The following is a 21,753-nucleotide window of genomic DNA, read 5'->3' as shown; positions in this document are numbered from 1 at the left end:
GGAAAATAATTGCCTACACAAGTCCATTAAGTGCCTTCCTCCCCCTTAGTCCCTGGAATACATGTACTCAAAACAAAGATGTTTGCATCATAACCTGTAACACACAACAGGGCACACCATGGTTCCAGAACAAACAGGGCAAAAAGATGACTGACAATGATTTGTACAATACCTTTTTCTGGTAAATACTTATGGAATAAAAGGATCACCTTACGGAATAATTTTGGAGAATGCCTTAGCATCATTAGGTAAATGTAACAGTGCTGCATGGCACTGTTTTTCAGAGACTGGCATCATAGAGAACGGTTTTCCTGTACCATGACTGACATTGGTTATTTGAGATCTCAAGTATCTCTCATAATGAACCAGAAAGGGTAGTAAGGCAGTTGACTGTACAATATAACAAAGATTGAGTCCTGCAGAGAGCTCAGCACAGACAGACCCATGTGCCTGTACACAGCCCCATTTACTTCAGTGTGGCTGGGTGCAGGAGTTACCTGGAGGAGATGCTTGCAGGATTGGAGTTAATATCCTATTACTGTTAATAGTTTCTTAAGTGATCCATTCTTCACCACATTTTCCTCCAAGAAAGAATTAATCACTGAGACACAAAAGTAAAAAAAAATATTCATTCTTACCTGACAAACAGTATTTTTGAAGTTATTCCTAATAACTGGTTCAATACAAGTTGTACCTCAATAGAGCCAATCCACTGCCGTGACCCAACAAATGCTGCAGGTTTGTCTCCAACATCGACTAGCGCCTTTGTAACACACATCCCATATAAAAAGAAACAGTATAGAATGGACATTTTTACAGTTTCTAGCTATAATATCCATTTAATTTACAAATGCAAATTTACTGAACATAGGTATGACTATATTTAATTAAACAAACAAAAAAAAGTCATTAAAACCGTCTAAAAATGGTAATTTTCTGTCCTTTATGGAAACATTTTCTTGTTTCAAACACCAGTTGATTGATAAATATTATTATATGTAGCTTGAAAAAAATGGTCCAGAAGAAATATTACTATTCTCTTATTTTTTGCATAATTAGAGTAGTGCTTCAGACAAATGTCACACAATTACAGTAAACTCTTGATTTTATAGACTAATGGGGGAGGGGTCTTCATTAAAACTCAAAAGTCCATTAAATTGGAGGATTTACTGCCCACCAACCCCCACCTGGCTCCTGCAGCTCCAATCCCACCACCCCACAAAAATATTCCTGCTATTCACTGGTGGAACTGCCATGGCTGGAGGAGCTGCTGGGGACAGCCAAAGCATCTGGGGGCCTGCTGTGGTTCGGAGGCTTTACAGCAGCTGAGGGCCCCACTGTAGTTGAGGTCCTGCAACTGCGAGGGGTCCACCACACACACCAGCAAGGAACCCACTGTGGCCAGGGGCTCTGCTGCATGGGCCAGCAAGAGCCCCGCTGTGGCCTGTTGGAAGGAGCGTATGGTGGTTCCTGCATGCCATGGCAGCTGGAAATGGTAAGTCTCTGACATACTTTTGGCGGAGGGAGGGGGTTAATTCAGGATTTTACAGGCCCTGGTTTAGCAGGCTTCAGGGACAATGGACCCCGTTGTTCCTGAAGTCCACTAAATTGGGGCCCATAAAATCGAGTGTTTACGCTACTAGTTATATTTTGGGTTTAACCTCTTCTTCACATTTAACACACATTTCATGGAACTCCATTCAATATGCTTATAGCTATTAGGCTAGTATTTATAATATATTAGAAATTCTGTGCATGTACCAATTATAGTTTACTTACACATCTTAAATTTACATAGTAAGTGCCCAGTTACCTGGCATTCGGACAACTGGCACATTTAGTCAACCAATGCCCTGGCCAGGGCTGGTGTCCCAGGCAGGGCCAGCTGTCACGGGGCTGGTGTCCCATCTGGGACCCCGTCCAGAACCAGCTCCCCTGTGATGATACTGGATTTTTAAAATTATTGTGAAAGCCACTGCTGTGGCCATTGTATTAATTTGGCCCCAGATCTTGCACCAGGTGAGGTGTCTAATGAAATCTGGTAATGCCGTGAATCTGGTTACATTACTGGTATACCTGCGCCATCTTTGTTTTTAAAGTTACAGCTATTGGCTTTATACCAGAACTAGAAATGTTTTAGTGCCAGGATTCACGAGAGATGTGACCACCTCCCCAGTCAGGAGACATGGGGTAAACAAACAGATGCCCAGACACTAATTCCACATTTTATGGAAATGGACTGGGATGTGAGATCAATGGCAAAATCCCACAGCAAGCCACCGGGTCAGGTGACCCGCCATGGCCTATGGAAGAAGAAAGGAATTTTTTCCCTCCACACAGCAAGCTGTGAAGTGGCCCTGGTAGTGACCATCTTTGCTCTCTGTCCTCATGTCCTATGTGGATTGGGGCCGATCCCTAAAAATTCTGAGGAGTAAAGGGTCTTCGAAGTTGCCCAGGCACTTTGAAGTGCCGGCGGGTTAGCCATGGCTGCGCACGAGCCAGCACTTCGAAGTTTAACACTTTGAAGTTGCCATGGGGGAGAATCAGCTTAATGAAGTGCATATGCAGCACTTCATTAATAATCTCCCGACACCCTACTTACCATCCTCCCTTTGAAGTAGGGAGGTAGTGTAGACACAGCGCAATAGAACTAACATAATCAAACATACAAGACTCACATGCTCACCTCTCAAGATGTAAAAAATTAAATTCAGGAACATTCCAAAGATAAAAATACCCTCATGCTCAAACACAAATGATGTCTGCCAAATAAGGACTAAATCATTCCTTACTAATCTAGGGCAAGATTCAAATGTCCTGAATTCAGAAGAGAGCCTTTTAATTAGCTTTAAGAGAATTGGATAGGGTCCTTAAATCTCTACTTTGATAAAGACTGGGTGTGTTTTGGACACGTTACAATCAGTGTTCCCTGTAAGCTGCATGCTTGGACAGCCGCCCAGGAGAAATTCAGGTGCCACCCAGCTGATTCATAGAATGCCTACAGCCACCCACAGACAATGGCATGTGTTTCTATGGTGAGTCACATCTGCACATGCCTTGGTGCACATAAAATTCATTCTGCCAGTGGATGGAAAAAGTTAGAAGGAAAATTAGTTACGAATTGAGAATCCAAGAGATTATGGGTTGACGCTCTCTCATCCAGCGTGGCAACACCCATCAAGGACATCCTAAGAATTTATGGGGCTGTATTCAGTGCTATTAAAATGATGCCTTAATGCCCAGTGGTAGTCTGGGAGTGGAGGGGGAATGATGATTTTTTTTAAAAGGTCTGAATTATAACATTCAGCAACACGCTAATGACATTTTTAAACTTAATAATCCTATAGAACAAATTAACACAGTAAATTCAGAAACTGACAGTATGTATCTGGGGCTGGCAAATGCCTGTTAAATGGCTTCACTACTACCTGAATGGCTTTTTCAAAGGTTTGATGTTCTGCTAATAGGTCTGGCAGGCTTTTCACTTTTCACAGTAACAGAGAAGTAGCCGTTTTTAAATTTAACTAGGAACCAGATCCACAAAACGCTAATCAGAGGAGACAGATGGATGAACATTAAGACCAAGTGGTGCCCCAAATTCTCAGGTGCTCTACACACCTCTCTATTTTGTGTACAGGTAAGGATGGGCCTGACATCCATGGTCAGACAGCACCACGCATGTTACTGCACCAGACAGCCCCAGCAAACGAGGGTGGGGGCTGACCAGGAGTCTGGTGGCAGGGGAGCCTGGCCAAGACCAGGAGAAAAGCTGGGCTGGCACCAGGGGGTGGGTCCAGCAGCCAGGACCCCGGCCAGGGTTGTGACTGGAGTCTAGGGGTTTGGGCTGGTGGCCAGGAGGCAGGCAGCCCCCTGGGAGAGCCTGGAGGCCAGCAGCAGAGGGGCCAGCACTGACCTTCCCTGGTCTGGCAGACTCCCTGGTTTGGAACTGGTTAGATCCGAGGGATGCAGGACCAGGGAGGTCCAACCTGTACCAACCAAAAGAACTTAAAAATCTTATATCATGGAACTCTTTTGTAGGGAAACCTATTTTAATGCCAATCCCTAACTGTTCATCACTGAAAACAGAAGCCCTTCAAAGAGCAGTGGGACACATGCAGCCCCTGGGTGGTTTTTTGTGGGGGCGGTTTTTGTGTCTATTGTTGCTCATGTGAAGCATTGCCTGATTCCCCTGGTTTCCATCCATATATTTTTTTCCTAACGGTGTTACTAAAGTGATATGCATGTAAAGCAAAGGCAGGTGAAATGAGGTACATATTCATTGCACACATTAACTGTGAGAGGCGTGCACTCTCTGCATCCAATGACAGTGCTGCTATGGTTCAGTCAGCACACTCCATTAATTCTAGGTGCAAAAGCACAGTTAGCAAAACTATCCCATCCCAGAAGACCATCTTGGTTACAATCTTGCAGCCCACTGATCTGAAGAAAGGCCACTCAAGTGACCCACTCACTGACTTAGCGTGCCTGCCTCTGCCTTACAACAAAATGTTCTAGAAGTGATAATTCAAAAGTCTTACAAATAAATATGAATACTAACTATGAGTGGAGTAGAAAAGAGAGACAAATTAGACTTTTAAAAAGTTCACTCTGTAGAGCACCTTAAAATTAATGGAATAGTACTTTTAACCAGTTCCAGAGCTTAAACTGACTTTTCAACAGGAATAGAGAATGAAATGCAGTCTGTTTCTTTATCCTGTACCTGTTGAATCTCCTTGTGTGTAGGTATAGATTTCTCTGTGTAACCTTGATGCTTGAACCATGAACAGATAGTCTGCAGAGACCGGTAGGCACAACCCCAGCCATTATCATCTATCCGATCCTGCATGTAATGATGATAACTATATACACCATGTACCAAACACACCTGAACAAAAAAAAGAGACAATGTAAACCCCTCTATATCAGTAGCTGTTGTCTCAGAAGCTAAATACTCATTATTTGATCAATGTGTGTTGTATGAGGTTTTCAAATTATTGACTTTGACTCACAAAAGAAATAGCTGTGAGACTTCTTACTTCCACATACCCAGGACATATCTTCAAGGTTTTGAGTTTTTTTGATTTAAACAAAAAAACCAACAAGGGTGAAATTCTTAAAGAGCAGTTTTACTATTCAATTTTTAAACTGCATCAGTGATATCTTGTTAGTGGACTTGTAAACAGTTTTCTGTAAATTCAGAGAAATACTTGGAATGTTTTATTTAGCACACTGAAGACTCACGTTGGGGGACTAAATCACACTTAGCAAATCCTAAAAGCTAATGAGGTACTGGTACAGACATATCATACACTAGAGCAGGAGTCAGCAGTGGAGTGCCGAAATCTAACTTTTTGATCCTTATGTACGGTCTGAGTGCCAGTGATACTTTTTTAAGTCAATAGTAGTCCTACTTACAACAGCTTCATTAATAAAGATGCAGAGCTGTACCGTTTAGGTGGTGGTTGGTAGCATTAGCTCATCTTTTGTCAATCCACAGGCAGCATGGCTTTGAGCAAGCTCCCGGTTGCACAGAGGAGGTGGTGTGGGGCTAAGCTCCCACCTCACATGCTGATGAAAATCTGCTCATGTACCACTCTTGGCATGTGTGCTGGTGGTTGCTGACCCCTGCTTTAGAGTTAGGGAACTCAATTAAATTAACAGGTCACAGTCTAATTATTACCCCATTAGATCATTTGCTAGATTGTTTAATACCAATAAGAAGAATGGCTATCAGACCACTGTAACAACATACAACAGTGGGGCTGGGTCTACACTTGCCCCAACTTCAAAGAGGGCATAGTAATCAGGGTGATGGGAGATTACTAATGAAGTGCTGCAGTGAATATGCAGCAATTTATTAGTCTAATTCTCCCTGGCAGCAACTTGGAAGTGTCAAACTTTGAAGTGCCGGCATGCGTGTAGCTGAGGGCACTTCAAAGTGCCTTTACTCCTCAAAATTTTGGATATCCCCTTGCCTGTGTTACCCTCAAAGAATTCTTGTAAATAGGTGAGGCATGATTTCCCAAAACCATGTTGACTCCTCCACAAATAATCATATTCATTAACATATCTGCTTATTCTCTTCTCTATTATAGCTCCAAGCAGTTTGCCTAGTAGTCTTTCTGGCCCGTAACTGTTGGGACCATCTCTGGAGCCTATTTGCAAACTTGGTGTCACGTTAGCTATCCTCCAGTCATCTGGTACAGAAACTGATTTAAATAGATTATAAACCACAGTTAGTTCTGCAATTTCACATATGAGTTCCTTTAGAACATGTGGATGAATGCTGTCTGGTACTGGAAACTTATTACTGGTTAGTTTATCAATTTATTCCAATTTCCTCAAATGACACCTTAGTCTGAGACAGTTCGTCATATCTGCTGCCTAAAAAGAGTGACTCAGGTCTGGGAACCTCCTTCAGCTCCTCAGCCATGAAGATCCAAGAAATCAGTTTCTCCACATTGGCTTTAACATCCTTGAGCACTCTGTTCTCTCTCAATCAACCAGTGGTCCCACTGTTTAATAGTTTCTTGCTTCTGATGTACTTAAACATTTTTGCTGTTACTTTTGGAGTCTTTGGCTAGCTGTTCTTCCATGATTTTTGGCCTTCCTAATTACATTTTTACACTTCATTTGCCAGAGTTTATGCTTCTCTCCATTTTCATCACTAGGATTTAATTTCCATTTTTTTAAAACAATGCCTTTTTGCCTCTTTCTGCTTTTTCACTTTGTTATTCAGCCATGGCGGTACTCATTTGATTCTCTTGCTACACTTTTTCATTTGATATACACATTTGAGTCTATTACAGTATCTTAAAATGTTTCTTTGTGGCTTGCAAATATTTCAATTTTAATTGAATATCTGTACATTTTAATTTCTCTTTAATTAAATTCCTCATTTTTGCATAGCTCTCCTTTCTGAAACTAGAGTCTACTGTGTTGGGCTTCTATGGTGTTTTCCCTGCTACAGTGATGTTAAATCTATACATAACAGCAATTCTAAAACTCTATAGTACATCCCTTCAAATGGTGCAAGGAGACAATTTTTCTTGTCCCCTCCTGATAGCTGTTATTCTTGCTGCTTTTAACCCTTTCTCCTCAGAGTATTACAGCTCTCAGCAGCTTAAATACAGCCAAAGCAGAAGAATGCAGCAGAGAAACAGGAGGAAGTGACAAGCATGGTTGCAGAGATGGAGAGTTTTAGAAACCTCTCATTCTGTAACACCAAGATCTGTACATTATAATAATTTTATACATCTCTGTGGCAGGGCCATGGTGGAGGGCCCCCTGAGAAGGTGCCCAAACAAGCAGAAGGAAGGGCCTGCAGGACATTCACAGGCAGTGGGGCAGGAGATGGCTCAGGCTAATTGGAGCCAGCTGCCTCTATGACTGGGCTAATAAGAGCCCTTTAAAAAACCCTTCACAGTGGGAAGAGTGTGAGAAGTGAGCAGAATGATGCAAGGAGACTAGAGTAGTGGGAGGAAGCAGAGCATCAGGAACACCAGAGACCACAGAAGGAGAGTGAGGGGCTTCTGTAGATCAAGAATGGGGGCTTGCTACTGTTACAGCCTAGAGAAGGTACCAGGGGAATTGTCTGGGGAAGTGGCCCAGGGAAGAGAGCTGCTGGGCTAAGGGAGTCAGGTCCTTCCACTAGCAGCTGCATAGGGTCCCTGGGCTGGAACTGGGCATGCGTGGATGGGGCCTGGGTCCCCCCCGCCCGACCACCTCTTGCCCCAGTGAGGGCAACAGGGCCCTTAAGTGAGCCCAGTGGGCTGAACAGATGCTAGAGGCCCAGCAATAAGACTGACTGTCACAATTCCTAACCAAAGGCCTCTGGAGCACCTTAATAAAAAGGCACACAAAATACAATGTTGCCTTTTCCTCTTCATGAATGAAAGTCTCATGCCTTTATGTTTTGCAGTATCTATTGAGACTGTAAAGGCTCTGAGGTCAGGACTTGGTCCGATGTGTGTAGATGGCAGTTCACACATGTCAAAATTAATAAAGCAAAAATAAAAATTAAAAACCAACTCCTGTACCTTAATTTTGTCAGAGCAGATATTAAGACACTAATAAACGCTACCACACTCCCCACTACCATAAACAAAAATATACAACTGAGATGACTATAGAAGTAAGTGTTGATTCCTTCCCTGAAGGATTTTGATGCCATGTTTAGGTGCAGCTAAAGAAATGAGGTAAAAAAGGAAGAGAATTCTAAGAGCCAGACTCCACAAGTCCCTCCTACAAACTCTTCATGTTATAATTCATCAAGATTGTTAGTGCCATTCTCGAAACTCTCATTTGTCATCCTAGGACACCAATTAAAACTGGTGCCATAAGCTTTTCCTGGGCAGATCTAACTGTGCAATGAGCAAAGACCTGCAGTTCTCAACTTTTTCCATATTTATGATCTTCTTTTCTGTACTAGGATCACCTGAAGACTTCCACTTCCTTTCAGCAGAAATCCATCTCCCATTTAGCTATTGGCGAAAGGATGGGGAGGTTAAAAACCTCATACTCAGGATCCATGACATAGGCCAAAGGTTCTCCAGCATTTTCATTCTATAGACCACCTTGTCTAAGAGAGAGTCTCTCTCAAACTCTTTTCAGTGATTGGTTCTCAAAGCATTTCATTTTGTAGATTTCCGTTTGACAATGTTGAGAGACTTTTGATTATCAAATCCTTTGATTGTTGTCATTCAGCTGCAACTGTCAAAATTGCTTGTAAATGTACACTCACAGGGAAATGTTCACAGCTTTAGTTCACTGCAGCTAAGTGCACAGTTTACAAGTATTTTAAAAATAAAATTAATTTCTCCTTAACATAACTGAAAGCCTGAGCTTCCAGGTTCGATCTTGTAACCTGCCTAGATATAACTGCATCTCTAGAACAGGTTGACAATGAATTAGAGTCTCGATTAATTTCCCTGCTTTATTCTATTTTAATTTCAGTAGCTATCTCGCAAACAGTTGGAAATTGTAATTAAGTAAAAATACCCCCATGGTGATAGCATTAGGTATGACAGTCAATTCTTTTTAACAAGAAATATGTAAAGTAAGAAGCATTTTCCAATAAATATCTGAAATAAAACTTACCATACCAGCCTCCATACCAAGTGGATTGAGATGTGTATGAGGATTTCTGAGATAACCATCCGTATATGGCTCATCTGGAAAGCGATAAGCATTTGCTCTTCTTAAATATGGTCTATCAGAGGGCAGATGGAACAGTTCATGTAATTCCTACAATGCAAGTCAGAATAAGGGATAACAGAAGAATAATTCATGTTTATTTAAAAACAAAATTACTCCACATAGTTGTTCTCATAACCAATATGTTTTAATATAGCAGTTTATATACTGTTACATACTAAAACCTCTACAACAAATCAATATTGGACGTGTGTGTTTAACACCAACACCCCAGCCCTGCAAAGAACTTCATACAAGTAGATCCCCAAAGCCTAAGCAAAGACTGACTGAAGTGAATGGGGCTCAACAAGAGAAGAAGGCTGTTTTCAAAGGAACCCCACCTACACAGCTAGTTTTCAATTTGAAAGCAGCACTTGGGACATTCCGGGTGGCTTTCATTATGTAAATGGAGAGCTGAACATTCATCAGTGTCATTAGCATTTTTGAACTTCTGTATTTATATACCCCTTTCATCTCTTAAAGTGGAAGTCCAATCCTAGTGAGGTAATTTGGCAGTGTTTGTGTTCCTTCCTTTTTAACTGTAAAAGTGTAATAAGAAAAGCCAAAAACTCAAAAGTAACAGCAACATGTTTAAGTACATTAGAAGCAGGAAGCCTGCTTAAAAAAAAAAAAAAGTGGGGCTCCTGAACAACCGAGATACAAAAGGAGCAATCAAAGACAATAAAGCCATTGCAGGGAGACTAAATGATTTCTTTGCTTCAGTCTTCACAGCTAAGGATGTGAAGGAGATTCCCAAACCTGCACTGTCCTTTGTAGGTGATGAATCTGAGGAACTTTCCTGGATTAAGTGTCATTAGAGGTAGTTTTAAAACAAACAGAAAAACTTAACAGTAACAAATCACTGGTACTGGATGGCATTCACCAAACTGAGTGACTGGGCAATAAAATGGCAAATGAAATTTAATGTGGATAAGTGTAAAGTAATGCACACTAGAAAAAATAACCCCGAGTATACATACAATATGATGGGGGCTAATTTAGCTACAACTAATCAGGAAAGAGATCTTTGGGTTATCATGGATCGTTCTCTGAAAACATCCATGCAGTATGCAGTGGCAGTCAAAAAAGCAAATAGGATGTTAGGAATTATTAAAAAAGGGCTAGAAAATAAGACAAAGAATATCATATTACCCCTATATAAAACTATGGTATGCCCACATCTTGAATAATATGTACAGATGTGGTCTCCTCACCTCAAAAAATATAATTTTGGCATTAGAAAAGGTTCAGAAAAGGGCAGCTAAAATGATTGGGGGTTTGGAATGGGTCCCATATGAGGAGAGGCTAAAGAGACTGGGACTTTTCAGTTTAGAAAAGAGGAGACTGAGGGGGGTATGACAGAGGTATATAAAATCATGAGCAGTGTGACAAGGGTAAATAACTTCTCTTTATTTACTTGTTCCCATAATATAAGATCTAGAGGACACCAAATGAAATTAATGGGTAGTAGGTTTAAAACTAATACAAGAACATTCTTTTTCACACAGCACACGGTCAACCTGTGGAACTCCTTGCCAGAGGAGGCTGTGAAAGCTACGACTATAACAGAGTTCAAAGAGCAGCTAGATAAATTAATGGAGGTTAGGTCCATAAAAGGCTATTAGCCAGGGGGTAGGAATGGTGTCCTTGGCCTCTGTTTATTAAAGGCTGGAGATGGATGGCAGAAGACAAGTCACTTATGTTGAGGGGTAGTACAGATGTGGTCAAAAAGATTATTTTTATGGAAGCCATACAAATTAAATGGTACTGATAAAGAAATATGAAACAAACAATGTGTCTGACATAGTTACCAATTAAAGAAAATGAGCTCACATTTTGAACAAATTCTGTTTGTTTAAATATCTCTTACATACCATTTGACAGAATAAAAACACAGAGAACCAAACAAAAAGTCATTATACAAATACATTTAAATGGAGATCTTATTTTAAAATTCCTACATAAAAACAGAGGTGAGTTTAAAGAAACCAAAACAAACATCTGTTTATGAAGAAACATACTTGAACTTCAAAATGTATTTCAATAAACCACATATATACACGCAGTGTTCTGTTTCAGTCATAAATAGAAAATGTCCCCTCTCAATATTTGTTCTACAGGAGCTAACTGATAGCTTTTACCTTTCTGTAAGACTCCAAATGATCATCTGGAATGCCTGTAGGGTAAGATATTGTAATAAGGTGCTTTTTCCCTGGTACCATGAAGTGACATTGTTCAGGTACCACAATAGATGTTCCCTTCATATATGTCAAAATGCATCTTTCCATATCAGTTAGTTGCTTATGAATTGCATTCACCAGTAGATTTTGTACACTGTAAGAAATAAGGGGAAATATTTAAGAATTAGAACACCAGCCATGCTACAAAAGTTCCTCTCTCCACTTACACCCAGCTTCATATGTTCAATGATTCAAAATTAGACTACTGCATAGTTTAGCCTCAATTCAGTAAATCACACAAGCTGAACTGGAAGTACTTGTGCATAAAATTAGGCATGTGACTAAATGCTTTTTTTGGATTGCAGCCATTGGGCTTAGCACGTTGTAGGATCAAGCCCCAAGCAAAGGGAGTTCAGTGGATATCACTTCTGCACCATTTTTGACTTCAAACTGCCAGGTGCATAGTAACAGAGAAGGAGCCGTGCTAGTCTATACACTATCAAAACAAAAAGCAGTCAAGTAGCACTTTAAAGACTAGCAAAATAGTTTATTAGGCAAGCTTTCGTGGGATAGACCCACTTCTTCAGACCATAGCCAGACCAGAACAGACTCAATATTTAAGGCACAGAGAACCAAAAATAGTAATCAAGGAGAACAAATCAGAAAAAAAAAAAAAAATGATCAAGGTGAGCAAATCAGAGAGTGGAGGGGTGCGGGAGGAAGGTCATGTGTGACCTCCTAAGTGCAGTTCTGAGACAATGAGCATTTATCAAACATTCCCTCCAAAACACACACACATTTGTGTGTATTTACTATCATGTAAAGAATCTGGAACAATATCTTCTGAATAATTTTCCTAGCAATCTACATTTCTTTGAGTGACAAAGAGTTGGCAAAATTATCAGATACTATGCATCTTCAACACTGATTAGCTCCAAAAACCCTAACGATCACTACCTAACAATGTTAGAAAATAAAAAACTGATGTGAAATAAAACGCAAGTATACTACTACAGATAGAACCTCTCTAGTCGGACACACTCTCGTCCACCAAAATCCGTAATCCAGTATGATTTTAGTTAGCCAGACAATCACTTATCATGGGTGTGCCCAAGCGTCCTGTGGTCCCATAAAGTTTGTTCACAGGTACCAGTCCTGGTTCTGTGTTCTGTTTTGTAATTTAAATGTTACGTAGTCCTAAATGTCTTCTAACAGCCCAGTAAGTAGTGGAAATGTTGGTAATGCTGCTAGACTGTACTGATCTCCATGGTCTGGTAAATTCTCTCATTGGCACCAGTAAGGGCCTGAGGGTGCCAGACTAGACAGATTCAACCTGTACTGCTTCAATACAGAAATTAGATACTGTTATACAGTAATTCCTCACCTAACATTGTAGTTATGTTCCTGAAAAACACTTCAAGTAAAATGTGGTAAGTGAATCCAATTCCCCCATAAGAATTAATGTAACTAGTGGGGGTTAGGTTCCAGGGAAATGTTTTTTGACAGGAAAAGTTACTGTATACACAGAAAATATAACAATTTAATACATTACTCAGCCATGATAATTGTGAAGCTTAATTGAGGCCAGGGCATAGCAGGATCAGGATGTGGCGTCTTGCCCTGTTCTACCTGCCTGGTGCTTCTACAGGGAAGTGGGGTGGGGGCTTGCCCACTCTCCAGCTGGAATGCCAGGCAGCTTGAGCAGGGTGAGGCAAGCATTTAAACAAATAAGGTTGCTGATATACTAGCAAACAAATAATGAAACAATCTTAATTGGGATGACTTTAAATGAGGAGTTAATATATTAATCCAGTGGTTCCCAACCTGTGGTTCGCAGACCCCCACTATTTCAGGGGGTCTGTGGGGAAAAAAGTATAAAGGCACAGAAAATTGATTGATGGGGGTCCACAAATGGTTGGGGGGTGATTGGAGCCCTGTGAATGATTTAGGGAGATGGCTGGGGGTTGGCACTCATAAAAAAGGTTGGGAACCACTGCATTAATCCATCATAAATGAGGCCGCAAATCTGTCACTGAGTTCACAGAAGTCATGGATTCCGTGACTATGGGACTTCCACAACTTTCACAGCTAGCGCTAACCCAGATACCATTCTGGGTCAGGGCCAGCTGCAGCTCAAGTGGCCCTGAGGAGCTGGATCCAGGTGGTGCTGGAGCAGCAGCAGCCCCATGCATCTGACCCTGGGGGATGCTCAAGAAGCAGCAACCTTGGAGGCCATTGGAATACCAATTTCTGTAGTCTTGGAGCACCTGGCCACAGAGCAGTGGGACCCCAAGGGGAGAGATATAGGTAACATGTCAATTTACAGTCATGGCTTGGTCACAGGCCATGAATTTTTATTTATTGTCCATGACTTAATAAAATACTCATGACTAAATCATAGTCTTAATTATAAGCTTTGAACTCATAGGTAATGGGGAGGTCACAAAATCACACTCATTGAACCAAGGAACAACTGTTTTAAGAGCTTTCAGACACTGAAAAGATTTCAATTCTATTCCCTCTTTTACTTGTTTTAAAATTGCTAAATTGTAAACTGATGTAACATTAGTATCCACAATTTCATTCAGAAAGCACAGACCATAAAACAAACAAAACCAAACTCATAATTACAACCCCAAAGATGTATTATACTTACTTCCCCCATGTTTCTTCTGGAGAAACTGGTACAACAACATCTACTGGTAAGGTCATGTTAACATAGTGGTGTTTCTTGGATTCCCTTTCAATGACTGGTGCTTGAGCTGCCAAAGGAGATGTCATTTCCAACATAAGGTCTACATTTACTATCTGCTGCTGCAAAGAATAAAGACAGTTACATGCATCAATCATACATGTCCAACAACACATGCATCAAGAACGGATGGAAGAAAAACGTAGATTCTAAAGACCTGTGAAGGGATTCTTCAAATAGTAAAAGTTAAGAGCCACAAAACAAACATGCCCTTGACAGCACCAACTAGCTGCAGTGAGAGAGGAAAGGAAGTTGCAGTTTTTAATATCATGAGCCAGAAACAAATACCTCGGCTAACACATTTAATATTACACTAGAACCTCCCTAATCCAGTGTCCCTAACCTGGGAACACTCATGGTTTGGAGGAAACAGCTCTGCACACTGCTGCTCCCCACCCTTCTAGCAGTGGAGGGCATTGACCTATGTGTATGCCCAGCAGGGTGGCACCACGTAAGTGCCCCTCCTCATGCTCAGACATTGCAGTGACCTCTCTGTCCTCGAAGATTCTATAATTTGGCAAACTCTTCCCTGAAGTTGCTGGTTTAAAAAGGTTTAAGTGTATTAGAGACATAAAAGCCCACTTCTGCATGCTCATTTGTGCAGATAAATCTTTGCATTTGTGTAGAGCACTGTTGACTTCAGTGGAGTTCTCTGTGGGTGCAAAAGTTTGCCTATATGGACCAGCTTGCGAGAAAAGATCATTTTGCTTATAATACGCTGCTAATGTGCGTGAAATACATACTGTGCTTTGTAACATTTTATCCTTCTTTTTTGCAAGTTTTCGTTTAGACTCATCTTCTTGGTCAAATCTGCAATATTAATAGAGAGAAACTAAAACCATGAAATTTAATCTTTTATGAAAATTATGATGTCATTTTTTCAAATGTACTTACTGGATAAATCGTATTATTTCCTTACAAACAGAATTATCAGTCAATTCTAATGGAACTGTGTTCATCCTGCTATTAGGCCAAAAATACACCGAACTACGGCACACTCGTAATACCAGTACACTTGAAGACAGTTTGGTCGACAGATCACTGAAAACGTATTTTACTGCCTTTTTCACTGAAGCCTCTAAAACAGAATGAGAATATAATATGGTTAGTGATGTTCAAATAACTCCCATTTATTACAGCTACCTGATGCACGTATAAAGTTAAAATATTTAAATGGTACCCTAGGGAAATATAAAAAGCAAGTGTTGCTATGATCAAAAGGCTATGTGAAAATAGCGAGCAAAGATTCTGACCCCACTGTAGTCAATTGCAAAATTCCCACTGACATCAATGGGTCCAGGATTTCATCTGGATTCTTTTTATAGATCTACTTGAGCTACACGTTGTACCTCTCTGGTCTGGGACTCTCCTGTTCAGCAACAAGATTGGCCTTCCTGTGAGAGCAGGGGACTGGACTCAATGACCTGTCAAGGTCCCTTCCAGTTCTATGAGAGGGGTATTTCTCCATATATTATGTTGCTGAGCCCTATTAGCAGAGGTTGCAGGCAGTAGGATTTGATACCCCACAAGTTCCGTCTCTACTCTGCAGAATTAGAAATTACATGTGGGGGAAGCTCACAGGGTTACATCCTCTACCTCTATTTTTGCTATGGTTTGCTAGCCCTGCTTGATCACATGGTGCCTCTGGGCCATTAATCCTGCATGCCAGCTGCTGGAGCTGGCAAGTTGAGACCATGGGAAGAAACAGCAGCAAACTGCTCACAGCTGCACGGATAGCCACAGTTTTTCCTGGTCTCTCTCCCTGAAGAGTTAAAGATGCAGCCCCTCCCTGCAGCTCCCAACTTCTGCCTCTTCCAAGGAGCTCACTGCTGTGAGCATGATGGAAGGGTGCTCAGGATAAGGGGGGCAGGCTTGGGGGCGCAGCTCAAACTATTGAGTGGGGGCTGAACCTTTCAACTGTGTCGCCTTTACCCAGGTACCCATCATCTCTGACAGAAGCTCCTATCCCTATCACCTGCAGAAGCCCTGAACTCTTCCCCACAGGCTGAAAAATATAGAATGGGGTGCGTAGAGGATTGAGGAATCCGTGTTCTGCATTTTAACTATAAAAGAGCCACGTACAACTCCTGAGCCACAATTTGGTCACCTCCACTTTAATGCAGGAACAAAACTGTGATATTGCTTTTTATTTCTGTTACCCCCATAGAGCCAACTTGACTAGAGAAGCCTATGCTGAATTTTATTCTGGTTCACATAGCAAAAACAGCATTGTTAACTAAGGCACCCATCCTGTAAACACTTGCACACATGCTTAGAGTAATTCCTGCAAAACCTCAAGCATGTATAGAACTCACAGACTTTCTTGCACGGCTTACCTTCCAAACACAGAACCACGTTGTAGCTTTATTTACACCTGTGCAACCTTCCTGTCTTTAGTAGAAATGTTCAGGTAGTAAGTGAAAGCAAAATTTATTCTGTGGTATCTCTACTATTACTGATGATGAATGAACCATAAAGAATACAACTTGACTTTCAGATTTACATTTTGAGTTTGAAATAATGGCACCTACAAGTTTTTTTATTTGTATGCTGAGCAAACACAGGCTGTAATATTGCAATCCTTGCATATTTGATTAGTCCTGTGAAGTCACCACTATTCAGAATGCAGCAAGTTATACAAAGGCAAACATAGCTTTCTTGAGTAAGTTACTGTAGACCTTCCACTAATCTGTTTTGCATTAAAAGTCTGGGACCGATATCTGTAAAAATCAAACTATATATAAACATAATGTAACCTTCTTCCATGGAGGGCTTCACTCTCTTCACGTGACCCCTTTTCTATAGGTAAGACAACTATCTATTAGTAGAATATTAAGCTGCAATGTACATTGCATTGAGATAATTTGGGTTTTCCGTTGTGCTTCACCGAGCATGAAATTCACTCTTTTCTATGCCAAGTCCAATTAATGAGCCTTTATGAGAGGAACTGAAAGGGATGGTGAGGTTGGAATCCAGACACAGAATCCTGAGCTTCATCAGAATGCATTCACCACCTCTACACCAGCTCACAAGCTCAAATATGGGCTGATGCCTTGATGCAAGTCACTGAATAGATATTAGAACTGATTCTGTGGTCCCTGACAACCATTTCCTCTTGTGAGTTTAAAGGTGCAGAATCCTGTGCAACTAGCCCTTAGAGTGCAGAAGCTTCTGAATGGCTGTTTGGTACACATCCTCTTCCTGCATGCTCTACCATGGAACTTAATAGACATCCCATCGAGGGTAGAAATTTGGGAACTAGAAAGATCTAAAGTTACTGATTTTGGTGTTGCTTTAAACTACGTGTGTGCGCGCACATATATATAAAAGAAAGGGGTGTAGTAGAAAGGAAGAAGTTGTCAGAAAACTTAAGCATGAGAGGGAGGACAAAAATGAAATAATCTTCATACTTCCTTTAAAGTTGAGTGAAACGCTAAATATTTGAAGAAAATGTATTGGTAAAGAAATACTTTAATCCAATACAGTTTCTCTTCTATCCAAAACTTTACCTGCCTATGAAATTACCCTAGGATATTCTTATAGACGCACCATCTGTAGTAGCCATCTGAAATGCAAGATCCAGGCCTCCTCTTATTCGAAAGAGTATGTCCATAGTTTCCAGAATGACCTAAGGAAGAACAAGAAGCTGACTTAGAAAGTTAAATAGAAATGAATGGCATAATACAGTTACCTCAATGATGTTTCCCAAAAGTTGGAATGAAAACATGGCACACTGAAAGAGGATTACTTTTTAATCACAGAGGTTTTAATGGCATATTTTAAAAATGCTTTCTGTTTTGCTTTTTGTTTTTTTTTTAAAAGGGTAGAACTTCATCTACTTTTTCTGGCTGCTTTAAATTTGAAATTGTTTTAGATTTTATGTTGTTTCCCATCTTCACCTCTGCTTCCTGGCTGAAGGAACGACTGCAGCTGCTCTGCTGATAAACTTGGCAGATTAGATGGGGAGCAGAATGCCTCCTGTCTGCAATGCTGAGGTACTACTGCAAGTTAACAGGAAACACCGCCTCCAGTTTCTTCTTCAACTGTTCATTTTGGGAGGGAAGCCACCTTCCCAAGTAACTAATGAGGAAGAACTCAAAACCTCTGGACTTGCGAGGGCTCAGTGAAAATACAGAAGGTGATTTGCCAGTCATCTGCTCCTAAAGTAGCCAGCAATAGTGTCCTGAGCCTCTGGTTTTTGAAGCTGGGAATGGGTGACGGGGAGGGACACCTATGCTATCCATTCCTCTGAGACACCTGGCATTGATGTATGTTGGAAAACAGCATATTGAGCTATATTGACCTTTGGTATGACCCAGTGGCTGTGCCTATACTAGCCCAAAACTTCGAAATGGCCATGCAAATGGCCATTTCGAAGTTTACTAATGAAGTGCTGAAATACATATTCAGCCCCTCATTAGAATGCCGGGAGCCGCGGTGCTTCAAAATTGATGCAGCTCGCCACCGTGCAGCTCGTCCAGATGGGGCTCCTTTTTGAAAGGACCCCGGCAACTTTGAAATCCCTTATTCCTAAGATAGGTCCTTTCGAAAAGGAGCCCCGTCTGGATGAGTCGCGTTGTGGTGAGCCGCGTCAATTTCGAAGTACCACGGCTGCCACCATTCTAATGAGGCACTGAATATGTATTTCAGTGCTTCATTAGTAAACTTCATGGCCATTTCAAAGTTTTGGGCTAGTGTAGACACAGCCAGTATGGCTATGCTTACGTTCTTAAAGAACTGTAGTCAATGTAAAGACCATTTGCTAATATACAACTATCATCACATCTCTCTTTGCTGATAAACAGTTGACACTTTGAGGTTCAAAGCTAGCTCTGTATTTTGATCACTATTTCAATTCCATGTATAATACATATTTGGCTTCCACTAAAAACATTCTGAACAGAAACAAGAGAACTACAAAAAGATAATAAGCACACTGGAATTTTATCTGAAGAGTCATAGCTACTTCTGCTTTTAGAAGTATCAACAGATACTGGGGATACCAGAACTGGAGTACTGTGTCCAGTTCTGGGCATCACATTTCCAGAAAAACATAGAGAAATTGGAGAGGGTCCAGAGAAAAGCAACAAAAATAATTAAAGGTCTAGAAAACATAACCTGTGGAGGAAGACTGACAAAATTGGGTTTGTTTAGTTTGGAAAAGAGAAGACAGAGAGGACATGATAGCTTAAGTACCTAAAAAAGTATTTATTACAAGGAGGGAAAAAATTGTTTTTCTTGACCTCTAATAATAGGACAAGAATCAATGGGCTTAAATTGCACCAAGGCATGTTTAGGTTGGATATTAGGAAAACCTTCCTGTCAAGGTGGCTGAACACTGGAATACATTTCCAAGAGAGGTTGTGGAACCTCCATCACTGAAGACTTTAAAGAGCAGGTTAGATAAACATGTATCAGGGATGATCAGGGATTCCCAACCTTTTCAGTAACATGGCACACTTCAGTGATACAACAATTCCACTTTTTTCAGCTGACTTGATTGCTCACAAAATGTTATTTATTACGATTACAGTCTTACTAGAGGTTAGCAACATAGTAGTGCATACAGCAAACTAGACAAGGATCAAATATATTAAATGTTTCAAATCCACCACAGAACATACCACCTTAGACAGTGAGCACAGACATTTCCAAAATTGTCTCAATGCCAAGCTAGGAATGCTGGATAAATGAATAACCACTGAAAGCAGCCCGCCACTTACCCCCAGCCTGTTGGAGCCAGGACACAGCATTTAAACCAGGTCCCAGTTCCACCAGGCTCCCGCCCTCTCTCCCTCCCCCTTACCACAGCAGGGACTGGGGATGGAGGGCTCCCCACCAGCTCATTTGGGCTGGGAAGCAGAATTTCAACTGCCTCCCAGGGCAAATTGGGTCCTGCACGGTTGGCATTTCCCCTCATGGTGTCTCTGTAAAAAGCCACCACAGGGGGAAACCTACAGACTCCACCCCAGCTTGGACTCAGCCAGCCTTGCTGCTTGAGCCCCAGCTGGCATAAGATCATCAATTTCCCCCCAACTTGGCTCTGCAAAGAGCCACAGGGAGGTGAAACTGATGAAAGTTCATGGCACACTGGTTGAAAGCCACTGATTTAGATGGTGCTTGGTCCTACCATGAAGGCAGGGAACTGAACTCGATGATCTCGAGAAGTCTCTTCCAAGTTCTAGAATTCTGTGATTTTATAGCAGATTGTTAAATCTTTAAAGCCTCCAGTCTTTCCATGAAGCAATGGACCTGTCCAATGAAGTAAACTTATTGATAAGCATTACCTATGTTAGACTGGTAGCTATTTAAAATATCCTTAAAAAAATTGACCTTTAAGTAGTAGTATTTATTTCAAGTTGAGTTGCCAACACACATTTTTATGCTAGTAAGTACGTAAGGTGCCTTCAAACATACAGGCTATGTCTACACTAGCCCAAGTCCTCGAAACGGCCATGCAAATAGCCATTTTGAAGATTACTAATGAGATGCTGAAATACATATTCAGCACCTCATTAGCATGCCGGGGGTCATGGCTCTTCAAAATTGCCGCATCTCCCTGCCGTGTGGCTAGTCCCAACAGGGCTCCTTTTTGAAAGGACCCTGGGAACTTTGAAATCCCCTTACTCCTATCAGCAGCATGACCATTTTGAAGATTTGGGCTAGTGTATACAGGGCCACACTGACAAACTGCTCACCGCATAAGGCCCTGATGCTGCAAAGCTTCACATAGGTTTCTGAATTCAGGACTGCATGTGGGCCAAAGCATCTGTCCACATGGTGCTCCATACAGAACTGATGCTTAAGTTAGATGGTTACCAAGTGACAAGGAGGCTCACAACTTGAGGACAAGGTTGGAAAATGAGTGGCTTCTAAGAAGCTGATTGCAGCACCTACTTGGCCCAATGCCTGCTTCAGTCGGTAGGGCACCCGACTGGGACTAAGGAAGGAACCCTGATGAATTCCCAGCTACAGGCTCCACGTGTCCTTCCACAATCCCCTCACCTCCCCTGGCCTTGGCTCCCCTACCCTCCACCGGCCCCATTTCTCCCCAGGGCTAGCAGACCGCAGCCGGGCCTGGGCATGTACAACAGTGACTGCGGTGGGGCGGTGCAAATCAGAGACACGGTACGCGAGGGAAGCGAGCACCAGCCCAGCGCTGAGCCGAAGCTGGAGCGGAAAGAGGGGGCCCCGGCCGAGAAGGGCAGGACGGGGGCGGACGCAGCTACAGGCCACCGAGGTACCGGCACCAGGGGGCTTCGACTGCACGGGTGGCTGGCTGGGCAGCACGAGGGAGAGCCCCTCCCAGAATGCAGCGGGCCAGCGGAGCCGAGCGGCCCCTCCCCGCAGAGCAGCAGCGCCCTGGGCCGCTCTGTTTCCCCCATGCAGCGGCGCGCACTCACCACGTCCGTGAGCGCCGCACTCATAGTCTGCGCGCGCTCAGCCCCGCCCCCGGCCCGACGGGGCTTGGAACAGGCCGGTTCCCTTGCACGCCCCGCCGGGTCTGACGTGTCACTCGGACTAAGGAGAGGTACACCGAGAACGCCGGTTTGCGTCACGTGAGCAAGGGAGGTGGCCGGAGGCTAAAGAAGAGAGGACTACAACTCCCAAGATGCAGCGCGGGCC

General features: G+C 42.1%; 1 protein-coding gene across 2 annotated transcripts in view; it reads right to left on the bottom strand.

Moving 5' to 3' along the window:
• Positions 1-21,709, bottom strand: part of UFSP2 (UFM1 specific peptidase 2) — a 32,124-nt gene extending 10,415 nt beyond the window's left edge. Inside the window, exons 1-9 of one of the 2 annotated variants that reach the window (XM_074991836.1) lie at positions 21,531-21,709; positions 17,677-17,755; positions 15,022-15,205; positions 14,871-14,937; positions 14,032-14,189; positions 11,337-11,529; positions 9,100-9,246; positions 4,721-4,885; positions 639-763 (exon numbers count right to left, since the gene is read on the bottom strand). In XM_074991836.1, coding sequence (XP_074847937.1) covers positions 639-763; positions 4,721-4,885; positions 9,100-9,246; positions 11,337-11,529; positions 14,032-14,189; positions 14,871-14,937; positions 15,022-15,205; positions 17,677-17,755; positions 21,531-21,554 — 1,142 coding nt within the window. In that variant the 5' untranslated portion in view covers positions 21,555-21,709. The remainder of the gene's footprint in view (positions 1-638; positions 764-4,720; positions 4,886-9,099; positions 9,247-11,336; positions 11,530-14,031; positions 14,190-14,870; positions 14,938-15,021; positions 15,206-17,676; positions 17,756-21,530) is intronic. The other variant, XM_074991837.1, reaches the window with a different exon arrangement.
• Between the last annotated feature and the right edge of the window lie 44 nt (positions 21,710-21,753).

This window comes from Carettochelys insculpta, chromosome 4 (genome assembly GCF_033958435.1).
Source record: "Carettochelys insculpta isolate YL-2023 chromosome 4, ASM3395843v1, whole genome shotgun sequence".
Classification (NCBI taxonomy): domain Eukaryota; kingdom Metazoa; phylum Chordata; order Testudines; family Carettochelyidae; genus Carettochelys; species Carettochelys insculpta.
Note: the sequence above shows the minus strand (reverse complement) of the source record. Positions and strands in the feature narration are given on the sequence as shown.